The 22,814-nt window shown below is 36.0% G+C and overlaps 2 protein-coding genes across 6 annotated transcripts in view; one reads left to right on the top strand and one right to left on the bottom strand.

Annotated features, from left to right (window-relative positions):
• Positions 1-122: 122 nt before the first annotated feature.
• LOC132787646 (putative inorganic phosphate cotransporter) lies at positions 123-10,487 on the bottom strand. 2 transcript variants are annotated; one of them, XM_060794850.1, is made up of 4 exons: positions 10,363-10,487; positions 3,384-3,588; positions 3,191-3,327; positions 123-1,598 (listed from the first exon to the last, which is right to left on the bottom strand). In XM_060794850.1, the coding sequence occupies exons 2-4, from the start codon at positions 3,466-3,468 to the stop codon at positions 318-320; spliced, it is 1,503 nt and encodes a 500-aa protein (XP_060650833.1). In that variant the 5' UTR covers positions 3,469-3,588; positions 10,363-10,487; the 3' UTR covers positions 123-317. The 2 variants fall into 2 exon arrangements, with proteins under 2 accessions (XP_060650833.1, XP_060650832.1); XM_060794849.1 differs by lacking the exon at positions 10,363-10,487 and adding an exon at positions 6,022-6,397.
• Positions 7,760-22,814, top strand: part of LOC132787645 (polypyrimidine tract-binding protein 1) — a 162,383-nt gene continuing 147,328 nt past the window's right edge. For 2 of the 4 annotated variants that reach the window (XM_060794840.1, XM_060794836.1), the window contains exons 1-2: positions 7,760-8,103; positions 8,218-8,410. The gene's annotated coding sequence lies outside the window, so the exon portion shown is untranslated. Of the gene's footprint in view, positions 8,104-8,217; positions 8,411-15,776; positions 16,160-22,814 lie in introns of those variants that run through there. The other 2 variants (XM_060794841.1, XM_060794845.1) reach the window with 2 other exon arrangements.

The raw sequence follows: 22,814 nt of genomic DNA, 5'->3' as shown, positions 1-22,814 counted from the left end.
TTCAGCGAAAACAAGCCAAAGATTTATATTCACAGCAAGTTCAAAGTAAATGAAATAAATGTGTGTCGTTTTTTTCTGAAAATATCTTTTATTTAAAAAAACGTTATTAATTAAATACTATTAGGAAACAGCATAACTTGAGCAACAAAAGGTGTTAGAGAAGTAAAAAAAAGAATTGCAAAAAATGCAATCAAAAAAAGATGAATAATTTGTTATTTGGCATTCAGTTCTTCGCAGCGTTAACTATAAATCTGACCTAACTCACATTATAAATTAATGTATATTAAGTTAAATCGAACACACACACATATACAAATTTAATTAAGTATTTTATTTGCATTTGTATTGGCATTCGCATGGCCATCAATCTCAAGTTTGGCATCCTCAAAGTCCAACGATTCCCGCCTCGATTCGCTGTCATTCCATGGCTGCGTCTCCGCCGTGCCCCAAATGAGATAGATCACGTTGCCACCAAAGAGCACAGTGGCCACAATGGTGAACACAACTTGCCACTCGCTGCGCTCCGTTTGATCTGTGACCAAAACGCCGACCACCAGCGGCGTCAGCATTGCCACCAGATTGGTGAAGGTGCACAGAATCCCCGAAAGAATGCTCGCATGCACTGGCGACAAATCAATTGTGTTCAGTTCGCTGCCAATTGTCGCTGCACTGCTGACGCCCACACTGAGAGTGACCAGGGCCAAAGCCAGAGGCTTTTGTGTCTTGTCCACAAAGCCCAAGGCCAACATGATGGCAGCCGGTGTCCAGAGTGCAATGCTGTTGTACGTCTTGCGGAGCGCTGTCAAGCTGAGGCAACGACGTCGCAGCAATAAGTCCGCAATCAACAGATACACATAACACATGCCCCACATCAGCAGAAAAGGCAGCGCCGAGAACAGAGCATTCTTTTGCATCTCCAGTCCCAGAACGCCGCTCAAATAAGACGGCAACTCCGTCTGCATGGTGGCCAAGCCCCAAGTGTCCGCACAGCGGGCACAGAGCAGGGCATAGAAGGGCGGCGATGTGAAGATGCCTCGCCATGGAATCGCCAGGCGACGTTCTCGACGCGCACATCGTTGATTGTCCCCGATGATGTAGAGCTTCTCTGCCTCGCCTATGCATGGCGCCTCGTTCGCTCGATTGGCGCCAAAGATCAGCCAGAGCAGACACCAGGTCAACGCCATGCCACCGGATACATAACTGATCCCTGGCCAACCCCAGCCGGAGCTGGCCAACATCCCCGCTCCGTACATGGCCATCACATTGCCCCAATCGAAGCCGGTGTAGGCAAAGGCCCCAAGACGTGTTCGCTCCACGGCCGGTGCCCAATTGGCCAGATGCTGATGGATGCAGGGCCATGTGACGCCTTGGCACAGACCCTGCACAAAGCGGATGCCGCAATATGCTCGCCAGCTGGCCACGTAAATGCTTTGGGGTGTCCACAAGGTCAGCAGCGCCGAGCCGATGACGCCCCAGAAGAGCACGAGCTTGGCCCCGAAACGCTTGCAGAGGTAACCGCCGGGAAATTGCGTCAGTGCAGAGCCCCAGTAGAAGCTCGAGAGGATGTACGATTTCTCTGCTTCCGTCCAGTTGTAGTGCTGTGGGAGAAGGGAAAGTCAGCGAGAGATATGGAGTAGGATTTAAAGGAATTAAAGGATTCTTAGGAACAAAAATTCTTAAAGTATTCAAAGAAGCGTTGTTAAGAAGAAAGGAATTAAAAGAATTATAGGATTTTTAAGAGCAAACACTAAATAATTTATATTTCAAAATGGAATAGTATTCTTAACAAAAAAAAAAAACAAGAGAAAATTTTTCAATTTTCATCCCTGAAGAAATATTTTTTAAATAATATTGTAGTATTCAAAGAAGCGTTGTTAGAAAAGAACGATTTAAAGCAATTAAAGTATTCTTAATAACAAACCCTAAATAATTTATATTTCAAAATGGAAAAGTATTCTTAAAAAGCAAGAGAATATTTTCCTAAAGAAATATTCTTGAAATAAAATTGAAGTGTTCAAAAAGATAGAATTTAATGGTAATTTTTTTTTTTTAACAACGAAATAGTATTCTTCAAAAACAAAATAAATTTTTTGAATTTTAGGTACCTAATATTTTTGAAATAAACTTGAAATATATTTAAAAAATAACCTTTGTTAAAAAGGAAGGATTTGAAGGAATTAAAGGATTCTTAGGAACAAAAATTCTTAAAGTTTTCAAAGAAGCGTTGTTGAAAAGAAAGGACTTAAAGAATTCTTAAGAAAAAACATTCATTTATATTTTAAAATGAAGAGGTATTCTTCAAAAATGATATACAATTTTTGAATTTTTCATTCCTAAAGAAATATTCTTGAAATAAAATTGAAGTGTTCAAAAAGGCAGAATTTAAAGGAAATTTATTTAAAAAAACGAAAAAGTATTCTTCAAAAACAAAATAACATTTTTGAATTTTACGTTCCTAATATTTTTGAAATAAACTTGAAAAATGTTAAAAAGGAAGGATTTTCAGAAATTAAAGGATTCTTAAAAGTAAACAAGTAATTTATATTTAAAAACGAAAAATTCTTCTCAAAAATCAAATTAAATTTTTTGAATTTTACGTTCCTAAAGAAATATTCTTTAATAAAACTAAAGTAAAAACGCGTTGTTAAAAACAAAGGACTTAAGAGTTTCTTAAAAACGACCCACAAAATAATTAATATTTAAAATGAAAAAGAATTTATAAAAAATATTTACGTTCCTACAAAATTATTTTTGAAATAAGGTATTAGGTGAAAATTGTTAATTAGCATTTCCATCAACGAGATTTTAAACCTTAACGATAAGATTTCCTTCTTTAACAGAAGAGGAATGAAATTCTTCATCTCAGAATTTTGGGTTCTTTAAACAAATGGAAAATCATTTCAAATTATTTTAAATGTATTAAACAAGAACTTCGTAAAAACTTAAAACTCAAATATAAAAATAACAATTTTAGGGTTGAAATTTGAATTTAAAAGTTGCTGAGTTGAGAATGTTTTCCCATTCACTATCAGAATAAAACAATCGTTTTTCTAGAGTAAAGTAAAGAAATATGCTATTGCATCACTTTTAAACTTTTACTATGCTTTGGTCTTGAGTCATGATTTCATAGTTGCGTTTTAGAAAGTTAGCTTCTCGCTATGTAATTTATAGTGACAAAGAGTCGACTTACGGGTATCTCAGGATAAGAGGATGTGGCATTTGTCATGGCAACCACAGCCACGCCCACATTGAATTGCAGTATCGTGGTCACGACCAGGCCCAGAAAAAGCAGCAACGCCTGCAGGTGACGCAGGCCAAGGCGTGGCACTGAAATGCAAATCAGACACTCAACCGTTCGCATCACATCTCGACACCGAACTCACCTTGCTCTGGCTTCACATCCATATCGGCATCGACATCGACATCCGTGTTGTTCATAGACTTCGTCTCCTCCCTTTCTTTCTCCATCTCGTTCTCTTTCTCTGCTGATTTGTCCTTGACAATAAATTTGCTGAATTCTTTAGTTGATTTAGTCTGCTATCGTTAATTTGTAGTTAACCCGTGTTCATAATTTATTATGTGTTTAGTCTACAACAAAAAAAAAAACACACACTCAACCAACACGCAGAGTTTTTTGTTATAATTTTTGTTGTTGTCAGCCGCCTAATTGTATTTGTGTGCTACGTAATAATTATACTTCTGGGAATTATTTAAATTATAGTAAAAAAAAAACATTCGTTGCCATTAACGACAAAACTATCCAAATTCAGAAAATAGTGCAGAGCATGATCGACTTTTTGATACTCTACGAATAATTTGAACTTTATACTAAAAAAGCAATTAAAATTATTTTCAACTCTATACTAAATGTTTACTAAAATCAATAATATTCTTCAAGTCGGGAAAGTAATATATCCTACTGAGAAAAACTTAATACCCAAAAAAATAATAATGTTCCAAATTACCATTTATATATTTCCTTCTTAATTATTTTTGGCTTTTTTGTTAAAAGAGTTGAGGTTCACAACTTTTTGTATAGTTTATGCATAAGTTCTGATTCGCTTATTATGCGATAGTCATGAAATTCTCAGAAACTTAAGCTTACATAAAAAGTGTCCGACTTTGGCCATTGTTTTCTCAAACGTTTTGATAACGATCTTGTAAATAAACTGTTCTAGAAAAGAATAAATATTTGAAAAACTTTGGATTCATAAATAAAAAAAAACATTAGACAATAACATTGAAAGTTAAACCAATAAACTTTATTGAAATTCTTGATCCAATTAAAGCAAACTTTATTAAAATAATGAAATTAAAGTGAAAACTAATTAATTAATATAATGATCAAATGGCTACCAATTTGTTTTGACTGCTGTTCTCTATTGAGCAAAACAACTGTTGAATTCGATCATTGAAAGATCACTGAAAAGATCAACGAGCTCAAATCGAAGTCACAGCAATAAATTCCATATTCAGTTCTATGCAGTTTATTCATTATTATCATCCCGTTTTGATCATTTGTAATGCATTCTGTGATCGTTAACAAAGCAGTTTACCATAATCAATCAAATTGCGCTTTTTGCTTTATTAAGTACCCTGCACAGTGGGCTGAGATTAATACGAAATTTTCTGAACTTTAGTTATGTAGCAAAGTGTAAGTTGGAAGATTGAAGTGGAGATTTCCATTTGGTCAGCGTCTGAAATGAAGTTTATTTGTTTGCTTTGCTTTGTTGGTTGTTTTGATTTCAGCAAAAAAATGCAAATCTCACAAAATACAATTCTACATGCGGCTGCTAAAAAGATACTTTCACACACTCTCTGCTGAAAACATATAGAAACACCCACACATACACGTGAAGAAACGCAAACATTTGCAATCCAAACTAGCTATATTGTTCTATCTCTTTCTCTCTTTCTCACTTGTTGTTTGGTATTTTTTCAATTGTTCTGAAAGCTGTCAATCGCATAAGATTTTCTGTCTGTGAGGGAGCGAGATGGTCTGATCTGGCGCTTACACAGCCTACTAATGCCGCAAGCATCAGCAGCAGATGCAGTAGAAGCAACAACAAAGAGGCATGAAGACAACAAAATCGAATGCAATGCTGAAGCATATTTTTGGGGCCCATGCAAATATTTGCAAATTCGAATTTTTTGTTTACATTTTAGTGCAAATTTCGCAAATTACTCGCATTGCAGTCTGGCAACGCCCGCACATACAAATGTATGCTCGTTGCACTCACACCTTTCTCCCCTCAACACCCATCGTCCACCCACACAGCATCGCACAGTGCATCTCACAACCTCAACCTGGGGACCTCGTGCTGTGCACGAAATGTGTTCATTTTTTTTTTGTTGCTGCACATTTAATTTAAGTAAATCTCTCACATGTGCCGCTGCTGCTGCTTCTGCTGCAGCACATTTTTGCAGTGGCGTCGTTGCAACAGCAGGGGATTGTTGGGGTATATTGAAATCAGTTGGACATTCATTGATGAGTATTTCCTAAATACAATTTTGGTATATTTAAAAAATATACCTCGATATGTGAAATCAAAACACTAATAATCGATTATCGCATTAATCGATAAGTGTAAATTTGGCACTTGTTATGCAAAAGCTGCAACAATGTAAGTTGTAGGCGCCCCCTGTAGATGACGCCACTGTCGCAACTAGTCTTAATACAATGTCTAGCGATTCGTTTTGTTTTATTAAAAACAAATAGACAAATACACACTCGACAAGCACACACACTTCAGCACACAGACACACACACACATATATATTTCGTCCAATATATTAGTGCATTTTCTTTCTGTCATTTTAATTTAAACTATCTGACGAATTTTTGTGAGAATTTTCGAAAAGTTTATAAGGTCGAACGAGTAAACATTGCGAATTCGAAAATATATATTGCAAACACTTATACACTCACACACATATACATTTATTTGCATTTGCAGAGCACAATTACAATGTTGTTTGGATATGAATAATGAATGAAGAAGAGCTTTAAATGCTAGTTACCCAATATCCAACTGAACTTTGGACTCTCCTTCAGAATGCGTGCTCGTTTTTTTTTATATATTTTTATTTCTAATTTGTTTTTTTTTTTCGAAATCGGTTCGCACAACAGTTTTTCTATAAATATCAAATTTTAGTAGTAGTTTCTCGTTTGTTGTTTTATTTGGTTTCGTTCTATTTTTTTTATATTTTGTTGCCCCGTTTTCCGTTTAATCGTTTAGCGCGTTCGCTTTTCACTGGCGTTTTGTTCAACTGCGCTTTGTTTATTTAAATAACAACTTTTAGAAATTGGCTGCCAGTTGGCAATTTAATTCTTGCTTAATGAAGTCTTGCCTTAAATTATTATTATCATTGCCACGTGTGAGTGGCAGCTGCCATTCTATGTGACTATCACAGTTGGAATGGAGCATGTGGAAATCTGAACTTTATTGGATGCCGACGCTGCCCTGTTTAAATCTGCGATGTGAGAATTTCTAAGCAGCGTTTTATTAATCATCAAATTTTTGCACTATTTTTATAGGGTATTATCAGTTTAGACTTATTTAATGCTTTGTTAAACAGTCACATGTTTTCTCTATTAAAAATAATTGCATTAATGACATAAATAGATTTTAATAGATACTTATGTTTAATAATAAATTAAAAATAAAAGTCGCAACGATCAGCATTTTTCAAATTGTAACGTTTCTCCAGTTGCACGTTGTGAAAAGCTGCCTGCTACAGAAGCGTGTGGATCAGCTGATCACTTAACATGCGGTGTTTCTGTGCAATTTGAATAATTACTGCAATTAAATATTTTGCATTAATATATCACATTTTAGGATAAATAAATTACATCATTCTTAATCCAATGCAGCCGTCATACGCTTTTTAAAATCGCAATGGGCTCCAATTTAATTTGAACATTAACGGCCGCTATAACAGCTGTCTGTTAAAAGCAGCAACAGCTGAGCGCTAACAGAATTCAGACATGTTAAATAGCTCGACTGGTTCACAGCTGAACAGTGTCGCTCTGCAATCGGTTCGTTTGCGATCGCTAGATCATTAATTCTCTCCGTATTTACTGTTCATTAACAACACATTTGTTGTACGTACACATGTGTGTGCGTGTGCGGACGGCGAAACATATTCAAATTTTTTGGGTACTTGCGACTGCTCAACAAATTTTTAGACTGCGTATGCCGAAACAACATCGTGCGTGAAGTGTAATTGTTGATAGATCAACAGAAACATACAAAGAGCGGCAATTGCATACTGCAAAAACCAAATAACACAAATATATGCATATTATTTTATTGTTGTGCCGACAACGAAACCAATTCGACGTCGCCCCGCTAAAAGAAGACGCGCTAGCAAACAAACAAATTTGCGGCCGTCATCTCGTCTAGTGTACGTGTGTGCCTTAGTGTGTGTTCTTTGCATGTGTGTGTGCGTTTACCCGTTGCGTGTGATTCAATTGTTTAAGCAAATAGCAACAACAACCGCCAGTGGGCAATTGTATATGTTTAACCATTTAATTGAAGTAACAAAAATAATAATAAAAGTATATAAATCATACAATCATACAACAAGAGCAACAAGTTCAAGCAACTTAAAAAGTTGCACCAAAAAGCGCCAAATAATAATACATAGCGTGACGACAATAATAATAAAGAAAAACATATTTATACAAATTTATTAAATTTGCTTTTGATGTCAAAATTCGGTTTCGTTTTTCATCAAAGTTTTTGACATAAAAAATTATTGTGCTGTGCTTTGTCTCGTTTTGCCTCGAGTTCTTTCTGTTTCTTTCTGTGTTTCGTTTTAAGCTTTTCGGCATCCTTTTTCCATACAATTTCGCGCGTGTTTTTTTTGTACTATCAAGTAACCTTCGGTGGTCACACTCGATCGGTCGCGTGTGCTTTACGTTGTCCTTAAGAGTATGGTCACACTCGTCGTCGTCGTCGTCGTCTCTTTGTCTGTCTGCCGTCGGTCTTTTGAAAGTGAAGAAAAGTGAACACGCGCGCGATTTCCCCACCTCCTTGTATCTGTCTGACCTTTTCTTTCTTCGTGTTTCGCATTTTTGGCATTCTTATTGCATTCCACGTGCGTCTCGTGTTTTTCGAATATCGTATGCTTTTAGTATCAAATGTAATTCGTTTGCTAATCCTTGTGCAATTTGTTCTGTGCATTTCCTTTCCCCCTCTCCCCAAAACCTAGTTATCCATTGTAAAATTATCTACGTTGCGTCTTTTATGAACGTGTCTAAAAATTCAAGTGAACAAATTGCAGCAACAACAATAAACAACAAAAGTCAAACCAAGCTCAAGTTCAACAATTTATCGCTATCGATATCAACAACTACAACAACAACTACATCAAATAGCAACAACAACATTTGTCCCGCTGTTTTGTAAGTCTGCTTGCATGCATTTTTAAGTTATTTTTTATTTCACTTTTGTTATTAATACATTATTTTCTTGAAATTGTTTCACTTATTTCGCCTTCTGTTGTACATATCTTCACATACACACACAATTACGCTCATATGTACATACATTATTTACCTGTTGCGCCTTGTCTTTGTTTCATATCCGTCTGTCCCCCTCGCACTTACTACACAGCCTATTTGTACGTTCATTGTCAACGGTTATTTCATGATTGCGCTTTGCTGTTTCCACTCGGCAACAAAATCTTTGAGTGGAGTGTGCCAAGTTAGTGGCAAAATTAAGTACTTTATGAAGCATAAATACAGAAAGACGTTTATGCAATTGTGCAATTAAAATAATAGAATATTTTAGGCATATTATCGTATTTTCCCCAAAAAAAAAATCGATCGATATTTTTAAGCCAATAAGAGACGTTGAGCAAATTAACTGATGCCTTAAAAACTATAAACTTAAAATGTGCAATTCATTAATGTGACGGATTTACAGTCAATAAACTACATTTGCCGATGTTCATAAAACTATCTTTGACGTTTAACTAAATGTAAACGCAAAATATGCAAAAATTTTATTTCAAGCATCTACAAGTGGGGAAACAAATTCGATCTTCTGTATCTTAATTTACGATTATTATATTCATGAATTTCATGTACCGGGTGCTTGGCTGTTGATCACTTCCGACTGTTGTCTTTTTATTTTGCCCCTTTCAGTTTCTGTTCGTGTACATTCGAGCATCTGAGTATATGTATGCATACTTGTGTGTATTCCTTATTGTAAAAGCCACCACCACTACTTAATTTGGGGTTACCTCACTTTTGCTTCTTCTTCACGTCGCTTCACCTCACTTCGCTCAACCTCAGATCATCTTTGATCGTAATTTGGTTGCTTCTTTGCGCCCTGTTTTTTTTTGGCTCCCTCTCTTTCTCTCAATGCTTTAACTTGACTGACTCTTCTGTTTGCATAATTTCGCTGACTCATTTGCACGTTGAGAATGTTCATAACTTTTATACTTCAACTCTTCTTTTTTTGGTGCGAGGTGTGCGTGAGTCTAGCTCTTGTTTTTGTTTCTCATTCACATTGAGTTTTTTTTGTTGACCACACGCATACTAAACACTGTGTAGGGATTTCATGTTTATTGTTGACTGTGAGTCTGACCTTTAATGAGCGATTTTAGAGACACCTTTTTCAGGGTCAAGCGTCTGTTTAATTTGTATCATAAAGTTGTCTGAATGTTTCAGAAAATACAACAATATACATATGTACATATATATGAATATTGGGGTTTCCAATTGGACTACTGACGTAATTGAAATTCTGTGAAATCCTATGCGCAATTTTGTGCTTTATTTATCAAATCGTTTGAGTTTCATTTATTTTGCCTTATTTATATTATTAATTTTTGCTTAAATTAAAGTGCCATAATCTATGTTCTTATTGAAAATATTAAAAATTTTACTTTTTAAAATACAATAAATTTATCGCAATTAAAAAGATTTCATTGCGATATGTCTCTGATAGGCGGTAATTGGTGATAGTGTGTGTAGCTCTGATAACAGTGGGAATCACAACAACGTGGGGTTACCATCAATGATAAAATTTGGCGGTTTTTCGAGTGCACCTAACCTTACTTCTGAATTAAATAATCAAACTGCAATTATGTCATATTTAGCTCAATTCATAATATATTTGTTTCTAACAAGATTAGACATAAAAGAAACATTTATCAACTCTTTAACTAACTTAACCAAACCCAAAACACATCTCTGATGCATCTATGTGAAACATTTACGACTCATTCAGACTAACTAAGGTAAAACCCCAAATGCAGCTGCATTTCCTGGCTATAACAAGAACGAAACCAACAACAATAACAAAAACAACAACAACAATAGCAATAGCAATAGTAACGTCAACTTACATGCGAGAGCGACGCGTAATTTGCAAACAAAAAGTCATTAAAATATCAAATTAGCGTCTGGCGTTGAGATTTAGTCAAGTTTCCGAATGATGTTGACGCCAGTTGTGACTCGATGACTGTTAACGTCTACAAACAACTGAGAATGACTGGATATATGTACATATTATAGTGTGTATGGTTGCTTTCGTGCCAGTCAGAAGAAAAAACTGAAAGCATTGCGAAATGTGGCACCCGCATAAGCTCTCAACAATTTGCTGATTAGAAGCAAAGCAAAGCAAAGCCCAGCCAATGCCCAGCCCGTCTTTTCGTCTAGCCAGCACTTATTAGTCCACATGTATGTGCTTTACGAATTGGTATCGTGACACGACACGACACGACATGCGTGTTTTTTTAAATTGTATGGGCAACTTTTTAATTGGTTCAAAAGTTCTTAATTCATATGTCTTGTAGATTTGATTATAGTATATTGTAATAATAGCTAGAAATGATTTCCTTTTTGACATGTGTTTTAAAGCTGTTGCAATATTATATCTCTTATTTATATTTTACTTTTTTGAATGTAAAATTCTTCTTTGGGAAATTGTCTAATTGGTTTAAAGTTTCATAGATCATATGTCTACTAAGTTTGATTATAATCAAACTTTGTTAAAATATCTAGAAATAAAACTTGCAAAATAGTATTAACAATTTTTATTTCAAAGTTAAAAAGTTCCATCTCTAATTTTTATAGTTTACTTTTCTGAATGGGAAATTCTAGTAAATTCGGAACAAATAGAAGAATGAAAAGGGAATTTTTGTAAACTTTACAAATGTATGCTGAAATTCTAGCGTGTGCTTCGAAGTTTCAAGTATGTGTCATCTCTAGTCGTGTAGTGTGCTCTCCAACTTCGGAAATACTATCATTTCGTAGCGCTTATCGGAAACAAAAAAAGCCGATAACACAATTTACATGCGACATATTCAGTGTGTGGTTTCATTGTCTAGGCAGGCGGAGTGACGAAACTGAGAGGAACGAGGGGCGGTGTGACGGAGGCGATGCATTAGTAGTTAATTGAAATTTTGCGATAAAATAACAGAGAGAAACACGTTTTATTTTTGTTACCTGCACACTGGCACACTGACTGACGACTGACTGTGGTTGTTGTTTCTGAGTCAGCTGGGTTGAAGGAACTCACTCGATGCCGGTTGCAATTAGTATTAAAAAGTACCGAATTCGCTACCAGTTTAGGATTTGTTCCACTGAACAGAGGAGGAGCAACAACAATGCGACCGGACAACAACAACAGTGACAGCAACAATACATTGTTGTAGTAGCAATCAAATCATTAAAAGTTAATTTATGATGGCTTTAAAAATTGCGCTGCGCTTTGCTCCGAAAAACTCGAAAAACTGTTTAAAGCTTCAGTGACTTATCGGCACAACGATCTTTCTTATAATGCGGCCACACATCACATCACATCTCTATCTCTTGCTCTATATTTGGTCACACACACGCACACACTTTGGAGACCCCAAAAAATGTTGTATCTGTATCTGAGCAAAGTTCTGTACGCTTGCGCGGCGTCGACGATGTCGAAGCTTTGACTTACCCTTCACCAGTTATACACGAATGCGAACGCGTTTAATAAATTATCAAGTTGAATGCCCAGTTTCGAAATTTGACCTTGAGCACAAATTTTCGGTACTCTGGAGACTAAATATGACTGTGTATGTGCACACATACATCAGCTCATATATATCGTATATATCTGTGTGTGTTTGCTTAGCAATCTCTCTTCAGCTGTAGTTTCTTTGAGCTCTGATGCGTTACGAATGTCGCCCGGCTACAGTCGGTTGCTCTCCCATTATGACTATATGACATGGAAGTGGGAACTACTCTTTCCGTCATTCTCCAGCAAGTGCGTAAGTCTTCTTCGCTTTGCTTAATTAGCGCAACCATACAAATTAACTAACGCACATGCGTAACTCAGACGGATACAACAACGTTCAGATTGTTTGCCTCTGAATATGATTAATGTTTTCTTATTCTTTCGCTTTTTTTTGTGGCGTGATTGTTAGACGCTTTGAACTTGGCTCTAATGTTTGAAATAAATTGCTCTTCGTAGGCTTGTTGCTTTGCTCGTCAATTGTAAACCGGTTGAGCTCATGTATTTGGCCATCAAAATTAATGATAGAGCGGACAAAGGAGAGGGGAGAGAGTGCGAGAAATAGTTAATGACAGAGAGGCACCTAAAGGGAGCCTTGTTTGAGCCTAAGACCTAGAAGAGTTTCTAGTAAAATTTTCAAAGTTGTTCGGTCTGCTGATAGCTCTGTTACTTAGTGTTTACTTGGTAAGTTCTACAAAAAGAATTCCTAATATTTATCGTCTAAAATCGTATTAGAAATTCTATAGTAATAATTCCTCGTGATATTTTCATTGAAAAACATCGTGTATCCAAAAAAGATACATCCAATGTACAATATTTTATGTATATGTTTTCTCATTAGTATTTATTTCTGTTGGCTCTACGCAGCGCTCGTTAAACATTAAAGCTAATCAGCTCACGCTGTTAAATGTTCAAAACTGAACGCAATAATAAACACATGCAGAGCATCTGTCTGCATAAATATTTATTGATATTTGACATGATCGATCATTATGTGTGTGTTAGGGGGGGTTAATGGGGGGCTAGCTTGGGCCTAGTGTTAAATACTTGACGCTGATGAGCCAATTTGTTAAGGTGTTGAAATATGCAAATACAAATTTTTGTGTGTCTGAATCCTGATGATGCTGATGATGATTTCTCCCTGTCACATTATGAGATATTTTTGTGGCTAGCTATTGCTGACTGATTTGTGCTATACCTTGCACTGTGCCCCACCCCGCCTCCCAACCACAGAAAAAATAATAAACACATTGACGAATCGTCGCGTCGGTGATGTTATGGTCAGCCTTTGATGGTCTCCGTTTCACCCCGCACAATTATTATCGTTGTCTGCCCCCCGTGCCGTGTTTATATCACGGCGCACGTAAATGTCAAACATAAGCCGTATGGTTTTAAAATATCTTCCGTGGAATTTATACGTGTGTGTGTGCATTTGATTGATAAGAAAATGAAACGACAGCTGTTTGAGAAACACAATACGATTGATACCAATGATACTCTGCGATCCTATTGGGTATAATTCCCTAAGAAAGTATTTCTATTTTTCAAATATTCCCATTTCTTTTTTTTAAGTTTTTTTTTTCGTCCTTGAAAGCAGCGTATTTCACTGTCGACTTAGCTTCCGAAATTTGACTGCGTTGTCAAACGTTCGTTTGACAATTTGAAGATGTTGTTGCTAGGGCGAAATTTTTGGGGTGCTGTTTCGATCCGACCTTAACTGGATAGTCTGGATATGTAATTAGGGTTGCATTTGTCGGTTTTCCCTGTGACGTCTGACGTCAGAAGAGGATAGAGGATGTGAGGAGAGCGAGCGTGTGATTTGTCGTAACCCTTTTTCGCCGAATGTGATTTCTATACATTTCTATACATAGTACAATTGCCTGGTGTGAAGATAGGTCCTCGGGGACCCGTGGATTTGATATTGTTTCGTTCTATTTTTGAATGGAATTTGTGACAAGCATAAATTATAATTTTAGCTTTTATATTTTCTGGAGAATTTCAAAGAATAGAAATTACTTGAGAAACTGTGTTTCAACTTCTTGTGAATTTCAAGTTTAAATTAAAGTGAGCTCAAAAAAACAAAACTTGTTCTACTTTATTAATAATAAAACTCATTTAATATGTTTACATTTTTATGCTTGCATGTCAGTTAAGACCTTGATATACACATTAAAATATTATGTACAATGTTAATCAATAGCTACTTTATCTTTATATCTATATATTATTACCTATTATTACTGACATCCTGTATTAACAGCTCTATAAAAACAAACACTTCATACAAAACCAATAATTCTTTTGGGAACTACTGTATTATATATTGTTTATACGTACTTATCTATTTAAATTAACTTTTTCACACACTTTTACTCGATTGTTTTGCTTATGCGCTCAACTGTAAACCACACGACCACTAAATTAAAAGCGATGATCAAACAAATAAACTGCATAAAAACCAAATAATAAAACAACATTTAATAAATGAAAAAAAAAACTACAATACGTCTGCTAACACACATCCACACACACATACCTATATTTACTTATTTCTGTATATCAAAAACAAAACAAACAGATATATTGTTATACTACAAATATATATATTTTCCCTATTTTATGCGCTTGTTGTGCTGTGAATTTTTGTTCTATTTTTTTATTCTCTCTCTCTCTAGTACTCTCTCTCTCTCTCTCTACTATATTTCTCTCTGTCTAACTCTTCCTGCCTTCCTCTGTACGGATTCCCCCTCACTTGTATCATTGTGGTTATTTTGAAATGTTTCCCCAAAACATTTATACAGAAATTTTTATGTCATTTTCACAATAAATTATTGGATCTATCTTTATAACTGTACATGCATATTTTCCCGTCCCATTCTCGATGCGTTAAATGTGCAATCGCCCACACTCAATACACACTCACACACACACACACTCTCATACAATGCGAAAGAGTCTCTGTAAAATCTGTTGTTGCTTTCATACACACACATTTTCTTTCGTTTCACCAACTTTTCCGCAGCTAATACTTGTGTCAACTTTTTGTATTGATAATTTTTCCGGGCCAAAACTATTTCAATGTTACCAATTTCAAGTCTTTCTTTGGCTCACACAAACACAATATATACATGTCTTCTATATTTTCTCTTCCTTCTCTGTCTTCTGTCTCCTTCTCTCTCTCTCTCTCTCTGTCCTCTGTCTTCTATCTTTCTTCTATCTCTCTCTCTCTCTCTCTCTTCTTTAGCTAAGCTTAGCTGCGCTTATGCTTGCATCTATATTATACTACATGTATCCCGAATTTTCCCACAAAATATACTATATATATGAATATATACCGACTTGCTGTCTTATATCGAAATTGTTTTGTTCTCTTTCGATTCTTACAGGCGCCCGCCCCCTCATCACCAGCACGTTCGTGTGTCGTGTGCAGTGTCGTTTAGCTCCTCACAAGCCAACAGCGCATAAAACCAAATATACAAAACAAGAATCAAATAAATATAATTAAATAAAATTGAGAATAAATACGATGCGCGAAAAGCAAACAACTTAAAACCCTTTAGCAATCCATTACGAAAAGTAATTCAAGTCGAAAATCTTAGCCAATTATTCGATTTAAATTGAAATTGTTTCAGTGTTAACCCAAAACTGGTCGCTCTCTATAAATACACCAATCCGACGAGAGCTATACGAAAAGTATATGGCCACTTATAGATATAGTATATCTGTATAGTCTATATACATATATATGTGCCCAGAGTTGTGCTGAATTTGCATATCTATAATAGCATTGGGTTAAAGCTTTAATGTTCAATACATTTCTTCGGCTATTATTCAGTGCTGTGGTGTGGTGTGTGTGACCGTGTTTTTTTTTTGTTCCTCGTATTTTATATTTTGTTTACGTTTTTGATTTCGTTTATGGCGCAATTACTTCACAATACTACAACTACTTATTATTTATAAGTACAAGTTGTGTGTTCACCCTTATCGCGAGAAGATAAAAACAAAGAAAACAAAACAGAAAACAAAAAACAAGTTCCAAAAACATAAACTAAGAACATATATATACATATATATTCAACGAGAAAGCTGCTTAACACGAACGCGCCAGCAAAACAAAAGCCGGCTCACATGTGTGGGTTTCTCTAAAGTGGGTGAGTAATCTGCAGCGAAACTTCTTCTTCTGATTATTATGAGCATATAATATTTAGCAACAGATGTCTTCCCCACATTTACCACAGACACCAGCTTCAGTTCCATATCCATATCCATTACCATATCACACACACACACACACATCCATTCATAAGTCATTTTTATAAATGCACCATAAATTCATTCATGCATTTGACTTTGACAATAAGTCAAGAGCAAAACCCTCCTTCTTCTTCTTCCTTTCTCCCCATTCAACAGGCATTTATGAAATTTTTATTTTCCAGTTCTTGACTTCGGCATTGTCTCTCTCTTTTGGCCAAGCAAAAGTGCGTTGACGTTGACATTAGCATTAGCATTGCCCTTGCTTGCCATCTTTTCCTGCCATTCTCTCTCCACTGGCTTGATTCCTTTTTCTTGCCACAGTGACGGCGACCGCCTTTGCATGCTAAATAGATTTTGGTAAGCATGTCACATTGGGTGGCTCGGTTGCTCGGTGGCTGTCGCCGTATTTCAACAAATAGTTAAACACGCTAAGCGCGCGCTTCTCACAGAGACACGCACATCATCATCATTATTACCAAGTATACCATACTATAATATATGATGATCATGTGGTTAAGGCGGGCGAAAACTTTGGCTTGCCATCGTCTTGGCAGTTATTTCCAACAGCAACAGCTGCTGCCAATCGCTGCACTTTGCTTCTGCACTTGCAAATGCATTTGTAATTGACTTTCTGGTTCGAGGTTTGACGGAGTTACTTGCCACTAACGGAAGTTGCGTCTATAATGTGCTTTATAAATAGAGTTTGAAGGAGTTTTGACAACAGAGAGTGATGAAAGTAATTTATTAATTTCTGCATTTAAAAAATGATCAACCATAGGGTAGAATGGTATAATAACTTTGTGCCGGCAGGAAACGTATGTAACAGGTAGAAGGAGGCATCTCCGACCCTATAAAGTATATATATTCTTGATTAGCATCAATAGCAGAGACGATCTAGCCATGTCAGTCTGTCCGTCTGTGTGTCTGTCCGTATGAAACACTGGATCTTAGAGACTATAAGAGATAGGGCTATAATTTTTTCGACAGCATTTTTTATGTTTGCACGCAGATCAAGTTTGTTTCAAATTTTTGCAACGCCCACTTCCGACCCCGCAAATCAAAAAAGTCGAATAACAAGCGTAATTTTAAAGCTAGAGTTACGAATTTTGGTATATACAATAATTACTATAGTAGTTATGATTCCTGATCAGATAAAAATTATGGAAGTTATTAAAGAAAATATGGGCAAAAACGCCTACTTGTGCCGTCTATGGTATATTTTGAATGCGGTACTATATCAATATACCAAATATACTATTTGACATATTTTCAGTATTTTTTCACTATATTCGGTATATTTTGAAAAAAATACCGCAAAATATATTTCTTTTATTCAAAATGGGTAGCTGGTATCTCACAGTCGAGTACACTTCAAATTAGTTTTGTCAAAAATTCATATTAATGAACTTGCTACCTTTAACTTCGAATTTGAGATGATCAAAATTTCTTGTAACTTTCAATATTTTTATTTTCTTTTCATTTAAAATAATTTGATCTAATCTGAAATTTTCTTTAAAAGTATTCACTCCTCTTGTTTATTATTTTAATGTGAATTACATTAAAGTTTCACATAAATTTTCAAAGTAAAATGCATTTCAATTGAATTTAATAAGCGAACAGCGACTTTGGGGTTGTTTTCATTCGCTGTGTTTGCTCAAATTACAAGAAGCGTCACGCTTGCATTTCAAAACAACTGAAACCAAACAATCTAATTATTTATTTAATTTTTGTTTTGCTTTTAACTATTGCAACGTCGTTCGTGTGGTTTTTGTTGATTTCTTGCGAAAACTGACGCGATATTTTTATAGTGCGGCACTGCGAGAAATAGAACTGAAGCAGTGAGCAGCGTGGAGCGATGATGGCACAATAACAATAACAACACAAACACAAGCACAAACAACAAATGCAAAGCTTAGATAAATAAGCTTGTTACTTGTGTGTTGGCTTGTCAGCTCGTCAGCTCGCCAGCTCGACAAATGACAGGTCAGCTTGTTTCGAGCCAGTGTGTCTAATAAGTTATGGAAGGAAGGGAGAATGGGGACCACAATGGAGAGTCCCACGCGACTCTCATTTCGGTCAGTCAGTCAGTCAGTCAGTCAGTCAGACTGTCAGTCACGACATGTGCACAAGTACACAAATATTACTATAGAGCTGATTACTTGAAACTCCAAGTCGCTTGCGCTCTCTCGAGTGCCAGCCAAACTCATTCCCCCTTCGAGTATGACACAATTTTTGTGCTGTGCTCAATGGCCAACTGAAGACTCATTTAAAGTCTGCCCTGGCAGCAGTTTTTAAGTGCATTCGCACATTAAACATATTTCAGTTGTAACCAACAAGAACCAGCTCTGATTCTCGATTACACAATCTTGAGGGGAACTTGAGAGAGAGAGAGAGAGAGAGAGAGAGAGAGAGGAACGGGAGAGAAAGAGACTTTCTGTCGTGCCATTTGCCATTTCCTTACAAATTTATTTCAATAGCCCATAATCGCAATGAATGATGATTCTCGACTGTGGGCGCAGATCAACAGCAATAGCATCATCATCATCTACATCATCGTGTGGCTCGTTGTTGCGTCTAGTACAATTCATTAGTAGCACCCACGCATAATGAGCACCACACGAGAAGACAGGTTGCTCAACATGTGAATACACTTGCGAAAAATAAGAGGTTGCTTGGAGCTTAAAACTGGATTAGCTTCAGAAATTACCGCATGCATTAAAAATAATACAAGTTTAAACAAAAATAAAATTAAATAAATCAATGTGAAAGAAAGAAATTAGTTGATAAGTTTGTTTCAACTAATCTATGAAATAAATTGTGGTTTGAGATCTTTACGGAATTTTGTTAATAAATATAAAGTATTAAATGAATAATAATTATATCAGAAGCATCTTTACCATAGAATCTACGCCATCTTTGTTGACTAGAACAATTTGAACAGCGGTGTAAATAAAGACACACATTTTATATTCCGAATTAAGTCTTAATGAATGGATATAACAGAATAGATTCTTTCTTTTCATGGCATCTCTATACAATAAATAAATGACTTTAATGTACAATTTTCTATACGTAAAGACCCAATTAATTTTCTGTTCTTAGCCTACCACAATTGCAAAATATGTGAATATAATTACTTGACTATTTCCACAAATATTTCAAACAAAATTTTCACTTGTTGAAGCTTTCTTTCTTAGACACAACTAGAACAGACAGCGGAACTCTTTGGCAGTGACTTGTTGGCTACACAATAAAATTAGTTGTTCAATTTAACAAATTAGCAGCAGGAAATGCGAAACGAGAATTGGCCATTGCCACCTGTTGTTGCTACCAACAAAAACAAAAAAAAAATAGAAGAAAAAACCCCAAAGTTGGCCTGTAAAAAATATCATTAAATTTCACTTAAGCTGTGCAAGCAGCAAGTCAACTTGAGACCACGACGGCGACGACGACTCGCAAGGCAACAAAACGGGGCAAGTGGCAAGCAAGAAGCGGGGCAACTCCAGGCAGCAAGTGCCAAAATCAAAAAAAAAAGAAAAGAAATGTAAAGAAAGAACGAATCTAGTTTAGTTTTGCTGGCTTGTTTTTCCGTATTCCGTATTTTCCGACGCGTGCGGTGTCGTCGTCGTCTTGGTTTTCGTACTGTTGCATATCTCCCCAGTTGCATCTTTTCACCATCTGTCGGTGGTGGTGCCCCATGCAACTTCCCCCAGACACCGTCGTTGTTTGCCGTCTGCATTCTGCCGCTTGCTGTCTGTACTTTTGTGTGTGTTTGTTTGTGTGTGCGTGCGTGCGAGTTGTTGCACTTTGCACGCTTGCGACCCACATTTGTCTTTGGCGGCCGTCGCCACGTGGATTTTCCGAGGATTTCCACCACTTGCGCCAGTGCTGAGCATTTCCTTGTGCATTCTTTGGACGTCGTCCGGACTGGAATTTGTTTCTTTTGTGCAGCGTGAATTCAATCTTTGCCAGCGATTTTCCTTGGTCTCTTTTTGGCTCACTCAGTGGCTCTTTTAAATTAAGTTAAAGTTGCTTTTGCATAATGCAGTGCCATCTTTTGCTCTTCTTTCCTTTTTTTTTTGGTCAAGCACTGTCCAATATTACCTCTCTTTATGTGCCTTCTGCTGCTGGTATGTGGCAAGTGGTAAGAGAGCATTCAAGAAATTTCACTGCGCACTCTAGCATTGCAAATATGCATGCATGCTGTTTATTTTGCAGTCTACTTATGATGTGGGCTATGCAAACAAGCCGGGCTGCAAGTGTAACACATATATAATGGGTGCTAACCTGTTGACACTTGGGGAATTTTAGACCTTAGGGCTATTTATTTGTAAATTCCGACAGCTCGACTTGAGCTGCAATTCATACTAATTGCCAAATATAATTGCTAATAGTGTGAAAATGTATTTTGTTTGCAATTTAAAGAAATCAAGTGAGCTTAAAACAGAGCAAAAAAAAACAGGGGCTTTAATAAAATGCGATTTAATGCAGATTAAGTTTGCTTTTACGCTTTGACGATGGGGCTTAATGTGAAATCAATTTGATTGCTTTTTGCTTGCTGGCCAAGCTGTGGGCAGTTTTTCCACTTCTATGCAATTTTAATCTGCAATTCGATTTCAATTTTATATAAATAATAACGAAATGCTAACCACAAAGATTGCCAGTGGGCAAAGTGCTTGAGAAATGTAGTGTAAAACAAACGTTTGTGAATAGTTTTCATATTGATTTGATTTCATGCTGTTTGCCACTTTGCTTAAGCGAAAAAATCACTCAGAATGAACGGAGCACGCGTATCTGACGGATTGCCAAACATGAAACGCATCTATAGCCAACACATGTTTTGCAACATAATTCAAATATTCTGGCGCAGCAATGGCAATTTCTTATTTTCTTTCTTTTCGTTTTGAAAATATTTCTAATTTGGATTTCATTTCGTACCAAATGACATCGAGTCTCGGTGCGCTGTTTTGTTTTTCTGGTTGGCACTTTGCCCAACCGAAAGCCATCAAATCACATCAAATAGACGAGAGAATGCTGCTCGCTGGCTGACTTTGGTTTGGGGGCCCTTTTGTTATAAGTACAAGTATTAAAGCGACAAGTACATAAGTGTATAAATGACTAAGTATTTGCTTATCTTGGCTGTCGTGTTTGGCATTGTTTAACGTTTGTCTTCTATTTTGGGTGGCCCTTTTGTCTCCCTCCTCCCTCGATTGGATGCGATCTTCTGGCGATATGACAGCCAAGTGTCAACGCTCTTAGGGCGCGTGGTAATTGCCATGTAAATCAAATATGCAAAACTTGTGTTAAATAGGCGCAAAGATGATGTAGCTAAGCGTGCAAAAGATAAATATTTTCTAACATTTTTCAGGCACATGAGCTGTTGAGCACAGTGCACAGTTCATTATTTGCCAACATTTTGTTGTTGTTCTTGTTGCCGCTCTCATTGTTGTCACTGTTGTAGTTGTTGTTGTTTTCTGCTACTTGAAGTACTGTGCTCTTAAGCAGACAATGAACCGCCGCTGCTGTTGCCGGTCTACGATCTGATGACATCAGTTGATTGTTAAAGTTGGGCATACATTTACATTCAAGCTAGAGTTTGTGGGACTTGCTTGACGTGGAGATACCCTATACAAAGAGTGGGCATTTTATGATGATAGATAATTGATACCATGAATACTGATCATTAAACCAAATTTACAGATTTGTTTTGCTTTATAAGGTCAAGTGGGTTTGCCTGAGATAAAGATAAATTTATGAACATTGATTCTTTCATTTGTCATATCAATGATTGACTCATTAAACAATTGCTATTTTTGGATCTACGCCAAATTTAGACAACTTCCGTGTATGAAGCTCTATAATTCATAATACTAACATAAGTAAAGTATTAATGTTGATATATTAATCTTATCTTTCGACGTTATTTAATCACATAAAGATTTGTTATCAATTCAAATTGTTGTATATGTATGTATATGAATGATTCTATTTGAAATCGATATTTTTGGATCAATGGTAAATTTTAGGCAGCTTCTGAGTATTAAGATTTTTAAATTATATAGGTGTTATATAGTCATGAAATATTCGATTTTTCTTGTCCATTAACTTGAATCAATAATTATGATTCGTTCTATAAAAGATATCTTTTCTATCAACCCGAATTTTCTGAGCATCTAGATTTAAAATATATAATATTAGAGAAATGCGTTTGTTTGTTCGAATTTTTTAATTAAGCAATTTAGATAATAATAGTAGATAATTCTTGTATCAACCCAAATTTAAGACATTAAGTTTTAAAGTGGATGCTTCTTGGTTGGTCAAATCTTTTTTAGAAAGCAATTTAGATTGTAATATAAGATTATTCTTATCACAATGTTTCACAATTATAAACTGAGTCATTAATATTGTTCCAATAACTATTCTAGCGAACTTCTAATAACTAAGCATTCTTGGTTTGCTCAAATCTTTTAAGAATGCAACAATTAGATAAGCTGTCACATAGCTTAACACTCACATATCATTCCCTTTTAGCTACAACTATAGGGTACAAAT

The sequence above is a fragment of the Drosophila nasuta genome, chromosome 2R (assembly GCF_023558535.2).
Source record: "Drosophila nasuta strain 15112-1781.00 chromosome 2R, ASM2355853v1, whole genome shotgun sequence".
NCBI lineage: Eukaryota > Metazoa > Arthropoda > Insecta > Diptera > Drosophilidae > Drosophila > Drosophila nasuta.
The sequence above is the reverse complement of the archived record's forward strand: the minus strand, read 5'-3'. Positions and strand labels throughout refer to the sequence as shown.

What these genes read in the sequence shown, in the direction of transcription:
- LOC132787646 (XM_060794850.1), bottom strand. Translation starts at nt 3,468, where the DNA reads ATGGAGAAAGAAAGGGAGGAGACGAAGTCTATGAACAACACGGATGTC. An exon ending in GGATGTGAAGCCAGAGCAAG is followed by an intron (nt 3,328 to 3,383) that starts GTGAGTTCGGTG and finishes TTTGCATTTCAG; the next exon opens with TGCCACGCCTTGGCCTGCGT. An exon ending in CCTCTTATCCTGAGATACCC is followed by an intron (nt 1,599 to 3,190) that starts GTAAGTCGACTC and finishes CTTCTCCCACAG; the next exon opens with CACTACAACTGGACGGAAGC.